The sequence below is a fragment of the Brienomyrus brachyistius genome, chromosome 1 (genome assembly GCF_023856365.1).
Source record: "Brienomyrus brachyistius isolate T26 chromosome 1, BBRACH_0.4, whole genome shotgun sequence".
NCBI lineage: Eukaryota > Metazoa > Chordata > Actinopteri > Osteoglossiformes > Mormyridae > Brienomyrus > Brienomyrus brachyistius.
The window spans coordinates 44,826,658-44,837,835 of NC_064533.1; the positions used below are offsets into that span (position 1 = coordinate 44,826,658).

The 11,178-nt window shown below is 39.7% G+C and overlaps 2 protein-coding genes across 2 annotated transcripts; both read left to right on the top strand.

Annotated features, from left to right (window-relative positions):
* Window positions 1–2,130: 2,130 nt before the first annotated feature.
* Window positions 2,131–7,053, top strand: LOC125751761 (Bardet-Biedl syndrome 5 protein homolog). The gene is made up of 12 exons (XM_049031024.1): window positions 2,131–2,329; window positions 2,647–2,729; window positions 2,846–2,911; window positions 3,350–3,399; window positions 3,888–4,015; window positions 4,175–4,310; window positions 4,672–4,767; window positions 4,970–5,032; window positions 5,415–5,549; window positions 6,078–6,161; window positions 6,514–6,537; window positions 6,647–7,053. The coding sequence occupies exons 1-12, from the start codon at window positions 2,268–2,270 to the stop codon at window positions 6,746–6,748; spliced, it is 1,029 nt and encodes a 342-aa protein (XP_048886981.1). The 5' UTR covers window positions 2,131–2,267; the 3' UTR covers window positions 6,749–7,053.
* An 845-nt stretch (window positions 7,054–7,898) lies between these two features.
* LOC125746559 (kelch-like protein 41b) lies at window positions 7,899–11,172 on the top strand. Its single transcript, XM_049020671.1, has 6 exons — window positions 7,899–9,093; window positions 9,428–9,585; window positions 9,676–9,783; window positions 9,868–10,053; window positions 10,320–10,466; window positions 10,751–11,172. Exons 1-6 carry the CDS (start codon window positions 7,981–7,983, stop codon window positions 10,860–10,862), a joined length of 1,824 nt encoding a protein of 607 aa, XP_048876628.1. The 5' UTR covers window positions 7,899–7,980; the 3' UTR covers window positions 10,863–11,172.
* The last annotated feature ends 6 nt before the right edge of the window (window positions 11,173–11,178 follow it).

Sequence of the window (11,178 nt, forward strand, 5' to 3'; positions counted from 1 at the left end):
CACTAAAGTATTCCTGAGTCATGGATTTTTTGTATTGTGTTATGGCTCCATCTCTTGACAACGTAGAGTAATAGCTGCAAAAACTCATTACTAAATTATTTTCACATCCAATAAAGAATTACCACGTACAAAATCCCCAATGCTGGTCAGCACCCCTTAATGTATTATTGTTATTATTATTATTATTATTATTATTATTACAATAAAATTATTAACAAATTACATATAAAACTTTCAGAGTTGGGGATGGTCTTACACTGAGAAGTGCTACCGCTGCGAAAGCAAAACATTCGCTGTTATATTATTAAATCTTTAAATTGCCTTTAAATGGTTATGTTGTTTTACATATTTAATGATCACTTAATAATTTGGTAACAGTACACTGGCCACAAATATTTAGTAATAACTCACTACTGAAGTACAAATCATGAACAAATATGATCGCTACTTGAGCTAAAAAATGCGCGACTATTCATTAATAATGAACAAATAGGAGATCAGTGTTTCACTTGCGTTATTCATGACTTGTTTCTTCAGTAGTTCTCAAAGGTTTACAGAATTAACAGATATAGTGACAAATATAGTAACTGCTTGAGATAAAAGATATCACGATTAATTTATGATGAATTAACATGAGATCAGTATGTAACTAACGTAGTTTGTGGTTAATGTACACATAAGTAATAACATAATATTACATTATTTGTGCACCGTCAAGTAAAGTGCTATCAATGATATTTACTTAAGTCGTTTAACAATTCCAGATTAAAAACGAAGCAGACAATACAACTTTATTGTGCTTTCTGAGCAATAGATGATATATTATCCTGAAGAATTTTTGATGCATTTTATAATTATTATTATTACTACTACTACTATTATTATTATTATTATTATTATTATTATTATTAATGATAATAATAATAATAACAATAATAATAATAATAATAATAATAATAATAATAATGCGCATTACTGACGTTTTATACCTTTCTATAAACACAAATTAGGTCAAGCCTGCCATCCAGTGGGGGAAAAAATGTAACTACGTACATTTTTCCAATGGGTCCAATTTTACTTGAATTACCGGAATTCTGAAATAATAATAATAATAATAATAATAATAATAATAATAATGATAATCTGGTAACTGCAACGGTTCTTTTTGAATCCTGGAAGATCCATTACCATGGCAATAAGTTACAAGAATCGAATTAACAGCTCCTTCAATCTGCAACGCATACCATCTGCCCTTTACAGTGAAATACTACCGTTTGGTCTCGTCGGACCACACCGCTTCTCAGAGACTTCCTACACGATCGGCCTGGTCTACCGTAGGCTCTGTTCTCATTATTCAGCTCTGCACTGTAATCGTGTTCTATCTTCAGGATCACCGCACTGACCTCTGTAGCTTTTACAGAACAGGTTTTAGCTTTCCATACACTGGAAATACTCACCAGGATCATCCTCGCTTTGGTCAGATCAATCTTTTGTACATCAAGCCATTTGTTGATTGTGTTAATTATATTTTATAATGGAATATTTTTGTCATCGCGTGTGTGTGCCCCGATGGGTTGGCGGCCCCTTCATGGATTGTTCTCTGTCTTGCAACTCTTTTAGAGTAAATATCTGGCTTCAGGGTTTCCAACCACCAACAGATTTGTAGAAAATGTAGCAACCTGTAGTACTGTGCAAAAGTCTTAGATAGTCTAAAATATTGATATTTATGTTTGTGTAAAACCATGATAGTATGCCTGTCAAAGTGTGTCAACATAATCACTTCAGAATCTCTTCTAACCTCACCCCAGTATTTGCTACAACCATCCAATACATCCATGTACACTTTGATTCGACCAGTACCTCACCATTTATAGCTAATCAATACCTAACTGACTTTTTTCAACTAATTCAATTAAAGAATTAATTGAGCTGGATGTTAAATGTAACAAATACGTGGAATGGCTGGGGTGCTCCTGAGGAGAGGCTTGAGTACTGAAGCAGTGTTCTTCATACCATCCAAAAGGTTATCGAAACCTCTATAATAAAAAAGCTGGTCAGACGATAACCACTGCCGCGCCAAATATTCGCGATTCTGAATAGTGTGCGGTTTGACCTTTTGTGCCTGCCGTAGTACGGTTACCAAGGGGACGACAGAGCGAGTCCATGACGGAAAGATAATGCGTCTTAAGCCTGAAGTAAAGACGTAGATAACTCTCCGAATAATAATCATCACAAAGACGTAGCCGTTAAGAATAAACCAAGCTGCAATGGCATCTATGTTGGATGCTCTTTGGGAAGACAGGGATGTTAGGTTCGATATTACTGCGCAGTAAGTACCTGCAATCTGTTGTATAGTTACGGATTAAAAGATATAGTTCCAGAAGAATACCTAGCATGATTGTTCACAAAGAATATTCTCTTACCCTGTATATGTCTCTTGTGCAAGCAATGGTACTGGCAGTAGAATACTAACTAAATTGCATGATATGTGCTTTAAACCATTTGCAGTAGCTTACAGACGTTTGAATTCCTTAAATATACTTGAACTGATATGATCAAAAATAACACTAATAAACAATAATACGCAGTGTTAATATAGTCGAAAATGTGCTTGCTTTGTTAATAATAATGTTTGTTGTCGTAAAGGCAAATGAAAACGAGACCAGGCGAAGTGCTCATAGACTGCTTAGATTCAATTGAAGACACTAAAGGAAATAATGGAGACAGAGGTAAGGTTTTTTTTTTTTTTAAATAAAAAAATCTCTGCTAAACATTAGTCGTGCAATGCATTTATTTAAATGTAGTTTTCTTTGCCGGTGCATCATTCGAGTTTTTGGATTTTCAGGGAGGCTTCTTGTGACAAATCTGAGAATCATCTGGCACTCTTTGGCTCTACCCAGAGTCAATTTGTGTAAGTAGCACGATTGGTGCCACCCCCGTCAAAAAAATATCGCTGCATGTGGCGTGGGAGCCACGCAAAGATACAGCAGTTACTACTTTATCATTCTGACCTTGACAACAGGTTTGACTAGACTGTGGTAAATCAAAATGTCTTAGTTCTGTCCCGATGAGCCCAGTTCCACGGCCAGATTCTGACAGCAGTCAGAAAGAATGGCTATACAGATCTATTCTAACGACATCCCGTTACTGTATTAATGGTTATGGATGTTGAATGGATGGATAGAATCAATGTGAATTCTCAAGCCTGAGAAATAAAACACTTTCTAAATAAAATTTTAAAAAATCCGCTTTAAGTTGAAAAAAAAATGTCAATGGACAGGTTATTTAAAAGCAAATTGCACACATTTTACCGTAACGCACGAAAAAGTAACTTTTTTTTCTTCTTCAGCTGTGGGATACAACTCAATTATTAATATTACCACAAGAACTGCTAATTCAGTAAGTATATGTACCGTATATTTGAACAGAAATGACTTTCTTTGGGGCGAGATGGCTCAGTGGAATCGTCTCCCATGTCCAGGGGCGCCGCTAAGGGGGGGAAAGTTGGGACAATTCTAAGGGCCCACGCCCTTTAGGGGCCCCCAGAGATCTGAATGGGTGTGGTAGGGGGGCCCAACCTCATATTTTGTCATAGGGCCCAAAATTGCTAGCGGCGCCCCTGCCCATGTCATGTTAGTTTTTTTTTTCCAAATATCCGGGGTTCCTTCTCTACTGCAAATACATGCAATTAGCCTAAATTTCCCATAGTGCATTGTGTGTGCCTTTTAATGGACCAGCATCCTGTCTATGGTTTACTCCTGTCTGAATTATGCCTGAGATAGGCTCCAAGGCCCTATCACCCTGAAAGGATAAGAAGTGGATGGATGGATGGATGGATGGATGGATGGATGGATGGATCAATCGTTGGATATTTTTCTCTATTCCAGAAACTGAGGGGGCAGACTGAAGCACTGTACATATTAACCAAGAGCAATAACACCAGGTTTGAGTTTATTTTCACCAGCGTGGTTCCTGGAAGTCCTAGGTTGTTCACATCCGTCATTGCAGTGCACAGGTACTTTAAATGCAACCCTACACATCCCTGACTTATGACTTTATAACAGATGATCTGTGGGACGGTAAAGGAAAGTCCTTTTTTATTGGGGTAAATTTGTGGATTTATAGGCAAAAATCTGTATTGGGGCATCTAAAAGGTGTCATTCTTCCTTCAAAGGGCTTATGAAACCTCAAAGATGTACCGTGACTTGAAGTTGAGAGCAGCTCTTGTTCATAACAAACAGCTGAGACTATTGCCTCAAGAACAGGTTTATGACAAAATTAACGGAGTGTGGAACTTATCCAGCGACCAGGTATGTGAAACATTCTTGCAATTAAATCACATAAGGCGCTTGTTTGTAATATGCCCAGTATGTGACATAGTACTGCAATGCTTACCCTTACGCTTATCTTTGATATGTGGCTGTTTAAAAACAACACCCACAACTCCGTGAAGGAGCTGTTGTTGTAGTTAATCCACAAGATTTTTATTCCTCGTTCTTTCTAAATCTAACTTTCCAGTCCTCGATCCACAGCTTCCCTGAATGTCATTTTATGTTGCTCATGCTATGCAAATCCTCTCTTACTTAGTACTAAACAGTGTTTTTCTATAAGCAAAATGAACTTTTAAGTTTGCACCTAAAAGCTTCTTCTGCCTTTCCTTTAACCTAATAGGGTAACCTGGGAACCTTTTTCATCACAAATGTGCGAATTGTGTGGCACGCCAACATGAACGAGAGCTTCAATGTCAGCATCCCTTACCTGCAGATTGTACGTAATCCCCATCACCAGTGGTACAGGAGTCGCACAGCTTTGGGAGTTTCAATGTTCTTTTATTACTTGATTTCACGTAAAACAAAAAATGAACAACCAGACTGTTTTTTTTTGCCTTCGTTTTGGTAGTTAGTGTACTTGTGAATGCATGTACTGTGAAAAGTTTATATTATGTAATACTGTTTGTTTTTTTCTGAAGCGTTCCATCAAGATCAGAGATTCCAAATTTGGACTGGCGTTAGTGATAGAAAGCTCTCAGCAGGTGAATTTGATCATGTCGTTAATCCATAACGAATGTATCCACCCTTAATATCGTCATGTTGTATCTGTTAATGGCCTCCACTTTGACTAACACCTTTCTAGACCATAATTTGTCTTTTTTTGCACATTCCTGTTCATTCAGTTGTTGTGCATATGCATATCTTTATTTTTAAATGCATTTTTAACTTTTTGTCATATCTGTTTATGTTTTAATATGTAGCATTTAAATGTCTTATAAATTTATATTCCATTTTTTACCTTTTTGAATAACAAGAACTATATTTCATCTCGTCGTATAAGCCATGCATTATACAGCTGACGATGACAGTGAAGATACACTGACATTGTTCCTAACACGTCTGTGTTTCACATTCGTCATTTAGACAGGTGGGTATGTACTCGGTTTCAAGATCGACCCCATAGAGAAACTACAGGATGTGGTGAAAGAGATCAACTCTCTGCACAAGGTTTACTCTGCAAGTCCCATCTTTGGAGTAGAGTATGAGATGGAAGAAAAGGTACCTTCTGATCCTTAACTAACCCCACACAACAACACCCACAGAGTTTCCCCCTCGCCCAGTCTAAATGTACAGGTGGAATTTGCTATTTCATTTAAAGTGTCTTTTTTAATTACAAAAAAGTCTTTCTGGTACCACTTTACAATAAGTAACTCATTAATTAAAAAGAAAACTGTTATAACTTCTTTTAAATTATTTATTAATAATTTAATAAGTGTTACAACCTAATTAATAACCAGATTATAAACCATTCATAAACTCTTTATATGGGCAGACATTGTAAAATGGCATCGTCCTTCTTGACTTTCGTATGAAAAAATTACAGTATTTAAATAAATTGGAAATAAATGTAATTACAATATTTAATTTCTCAATGAGATGATGGAATTACCGGATTAGAATTAAAAGCAAAGGCACAAGGCATTATCTCATATTGAGACTGTCACTGAAAGCCCCCATTTCCAGCAGTGATGATATGAAACGTGTGATGTTTAACCTGGTCCCCTTCGCTCTCTTCTACGCTCCCAGCCACAGCCACTGGAGGAGCTGACGGTGGAGCAGCCTGCCGACGACGTGGAGATCGAGCCAGATGAGCAGACAGATGCTTTCACGGTGAGGGGGCTGTGACTCCCCTGTCACACTCTCAAAATAGTGGGTTGCTAAAGGATTGTACCACAGCCTGGTACAAACAGAACCACATGTTGCCTGAGTTACACAGTGTTTATGAACAGATTCTGCCTCAGGTGGCTCAGTCACTTTTAATATGCAGATTTGACTTTTGATAAATGCAGTTATTTGTATGACTAAAACCATGACAATGTATTGGGTAAACTGGATGGATGGATGGATGGATGGATGGATAATGGATAAAACAATTTAACTGAATTATTCCAGTGGTTTGCTATATGAACATGTGTACAATGAGCATTATATGCTATATAATTATATATTTCTTCTTTTTTAGGCATACTTTGCAGATGGCCATAAGGTAATATGACGTGATATTTATTTATGAAATGTCTTTTGTTAACCTCAGCATTGTCATGTTTGCTACAGAAGTGCTAACTAATGGATTAACGATGTAAATTTGTTCAAAGCAACAAGACAGAGAAGCAGTGTTCTGTGAAGAGCTTGGACTGGCCATTGAGAAGCTGAAAGAGGGATTTACACTGCAGGGACTCTGGGAAGTCGTGCCTTAAAAACATCATCTGCTTTTCTTTTTTTGTACTTTTGCTGTCGCGGTTTCAGCTCCGAACGTCAATGCTTTTATTACTGAGTTTCTACATGGGACAGAATGGGAGTGTGGCTGTTAATTTATAATGTACACATGTACAAAGCATTTTGTGATATCGGTACGATAATTAAAGTGTTACATTCTGAATATTTCAGTATTTTGAAGGAACGTGTATTGTCTCAGTACTGGTGAGTTGTCTTATGCTTGCTTATTTCCTCCTATATGCTGTATTTGTATCTGTAAATAACAAATATAAGTACCATTTTAGAACATGAGGAGGGCTGAGTCATTTTTTTGGTTTGGAGTGCTGAGATCCCCCCCCCCCCCCCCCAGTGAACAATGATCCAGTGGCTATTTACAAACGTGTCCGAGGGACTGACCCACGTCACAAACTGTTGACTCTCACCTGTTACGTTCAGCAGCTGTTCCTTGCCCTTGCTTTCAGGCAAGGCCTTTGCCTTTGTGTGGGTAGGGGGGTAGGGGGAGTATTAGCTTTAACTTAACATGCTTCACATGAGAAGGTTATGAGTCAACTTGGGTTAATTTTTCACCATACCTTTCTTAGTGTTTGAGGGACTAAAATGATTGGATTTGCCTTGGACCAGATCTTTCCTTCTTCTGTCATTTCTAATATTTCCATGCCCTATTAGTCTGATGTTAGATCCCTTCATAAACCCACCTACTCATGCCTTATTAGTCATTAATGAACCCAGCCACATTTCACATCAGTTTGACCTAAATACTTTACCTTTGTCCTTTGCAGTGTAATAATCAGTTGTGGTTCATTTTAAATTACAGTTCCGTACCAATGTTGAACAAAATGAATTAAACAGTAAAAAGTTTGTTTGTCCTCTACTAATGTACTCACACATTTATTATAGCTACAAAGGACAAAACAATGATGACGAAATTTCAGCTCTGTGAGCATCACTAGCCATGTCGCTAGCAACCATAAAGTTATATTTCCCTGGTGACCCGCTATCACAGTTGCTTCTTTCAGTCTGTTGACAGCTGCTTGAGATGGGACCCTTTCAGATTTGGCTAACCTGAATTCCAGGAGGCTGGGGTTGGGGTGCTATTTTTAGAGGAGCAAGATTAAATTGCAGGGGGTTCACTGCAAGCTACGAACGTCGCTCAGCCTTTTCTAGCCGTGACAGTGTGCCGAGAAGTACGACGGCCAGCTCTCCTAGTCCAGGAATGGATCCGAAAAGTATGAAAGAAGATCTACGGCTCTATCAGAGTACTCTGCTCCAGGATGGTCTGAAGGAACTCCTGAATGAGAATAAATTTGTGGACTGCACCCTCAAAGTGGGTGACCGGAGCTTGCCCTGCCACAGGCTCATCATGGCTGCCTGTAGCCCTTACTTCCGTGAGATCTTCTTCTCTGAAGATGGCAAGGAAATCAAGGGTACCAATGAAGTGGTTCTTGAGAACGTGGACCCAAATGTCATGGACATGATTGTAAAGTACCTCTATTCCGCAGAAATCGACCTGACAGATGAGAACGTGCAGGAAATTTTTGCTTTGGCAAACCGTTTCCAAATCCCCTCTGTGTTCACTGTGTGTGTCAACTACTTGCAACGGAAGCTTTCTGTTGGAAACTGCCTGGCTATATTCCGGTTGGGGCTGGTTCTCAGTTGCCCTCGTTTGGCTGTGGCCGCCCGAGACTACATTGCGGACCGCTTTGAGATCCTCTCCAAAGAGGAGGACTTCCTCCAGTTGGAACCACATGAGCTTCTTGCCATTATTGGTGGGGATTCTCTGAATGTCGAGAAAGAGGAGGTGGTATTTGAGTCCCTGATGAATTGGGTCAGAACCGACAAGGAAAAGCGGGTGAAGAACCTAAACGACGCCTTTGACTGTATCCGCTTCCGCCTGCTGCCTGAGAAGTACTTCAAGGAGAAGGTAGAGAAGGATGACATAATCAAGGCAGACCCAGAACTCTTAAAGAAAATCAAGGTCATCAAAGATGCTTTTGTTGGGAAGTTGCCTGCGAAGGAGAAGAAGAAAGGAGAATCTAGTGCAGCGGTAGTAAATGGGGAAGCAGGAGAGGATGAAATGTTGCCGGGTTATCTTAACGACGTCCGAAGGCATGGCATGTACGCCAAGGATTTGATCATGCTGATCAACGACACCGCTGCGGTGGCCTATGACGCCAATGAGAATGAATGCTTCCTGGCCGCCATGGCAGAGCAGATCCCACGAAACCATGTCAGTCTGACCTCAAAGAAGAACCATCTCTACATCCTGGGAGGTTTGTTTGTGGATGAGGAGAATAAAGAGACCCCTCTACAGTGCTACTTCTATCAGGTGATCAGCCACATTTTTAACATATTCATGTTCAATTTGATAATTGTGGTAATTTGTTTATCTTTGTATTAATAATAACATGTAAGAACTATTTGGAACAAAGTATTTAATGAGCCTCAAATCATTCTTAGGCAAATTATTGATTTCTTACTTTATGCCATTTATGCGTTTCCTGCTTTAGATGCAGCTGTAATTAATTTTTCACTTGCATTTCCATCCTGGCTATCATGTGCATAGTTTAACATTTGTCATTAAACATTATAAAATGCTTTTAGTAAAATTAAGTTTTAGGTTTGCCATGCTTGTCCTTACCGCCCAACTCTTCCTGTTGTAGCTGGACAGTCTTGCCTCTGACTGGATTGCCCTGCCACCAATGCCATCACCGAGGTGCCTGTTCGGAATGGGAGAGTACGGAAACCTGATCTTCGCGGTGGCTGGAAAAGACCTCCAGACCAATGAATCCCTTGACTCTGTGATGTGTTATGACACTGAGTAAGCATAAATCACCCCTTTTTTTTAATCTTCCATACTGGTAACCGAAGTACCTGACTTTTTATTTGTCATCTACTTGTAAACACTAAGAAAAATGAAGTGGACTGAGACGAAAAAGCTGCCGCTCCGTATCCACGGACATGCCGTGGTGTCCCAGAATGGGCTGTTATACTGCATAGGTGGAAAGACAGATGACAAGTAAGCCACAGTTTTTAATATCTACACCAAAATCCTTATAAGCCAACTGGTTCCAAAGAAATGACTTTTCCCACTGATCTGCAGCAAAGCCATCAACAAGATGTTTGCATATAATCACAAGCAATCGGAGTGGAGAGAGCTGGCCGCTATGAAAACTCCTAGGGCGATGTTTGGGGCCGTCGTTCACAATGGAAAGATTGTGGTGGCCGGAGGAGTCAACGAAGACGGTCTCACGGCCACGTCCGAGGTTTACGACTTTGGAACCAACAAGTATGACATTTTTTTTATCACATTTTCTTTGGTGATAGTTCAGGGATATTCTGTCACATCTGTTTGCTCAGCTGACATTCATCCAACGCCACTTATATTTCTACCAGCTGAAGTACTTCAGGCTAAAATTTTTCATGGTTACATTAACAATGTCCCAGCCTTCTTGCACTGTGCTACATATTGAAGATGAGTTAGACCTGTGTGGAGGGTGAAATGGCACCTCGTTCTTCCCACAACTAACGCCAACATGTCATCTCTCTCTTCAGGTGGATCCCCTTCACAGAGTTCCCCCAGGAGAGGAGTTCCGTCAACCTTGTCAGTAGTGGAGGTTCCCTGTATGCTGTTGGAGGTTTCGCCATGATCGAGATGGAGAACAAAGAGTGTGCCCCCACTGAAATTACAGACATCTGGCAGTAAGTTCTCAAAACTGTTCTACCTCAGGGTTTCTCAAACCGGTCCTCGGGGACCCCCAGACTATCTATGTTTTTGCTTCGGGGAGCTGGAAGGAGCAAAAATTAGGAATATCGGGCCGGGAGATGGAAGGTAGCAAAAACGTGGACCATCTGGGGATTCCCAAGGACCAGGTTGAAAAACACTGTTTTGTCTCATTAGAGAAAATGAATGTGTTGCATATAAGTAACCAGCCACCTCTCTGTCATTGATGTAGTAAAATATTGATCCTTTCATCTCCTGCCAGGTATGAGGAGGACAAGAAGCAGTGGAGCGGGATGCTGAAGGAGCTGCGCTACGCCTCTGGATCATCCTGCGTCTCCATGCACCTCAACCCAGCCAAGATGCCCAAGCTCTGATTGGCAGCAGCAGCACCTGCTCCTGCATCCTCTCATTACTGATAGTTTGTCTTCCTGAAGTGGAAATATCCTAATATCCTAAAGTAAATTTTAACAAAGTTACCACCTGGAATGTCTCCATAGTTAGCGTCTACGTGCCTAAAACAACTGAGGCCAATGTTGAACTTTCAGTTTTACCTAGATTGTATTTATGTACTTTTTTTTTGTAAACTATTTATAAAGTGTACCTAAACTGCCTGAGTGGAATAATAGATCAACATTTCTGATATTTTTTCCCCCTCATACATACACTAAAGAGTGCATAACAATATCATTG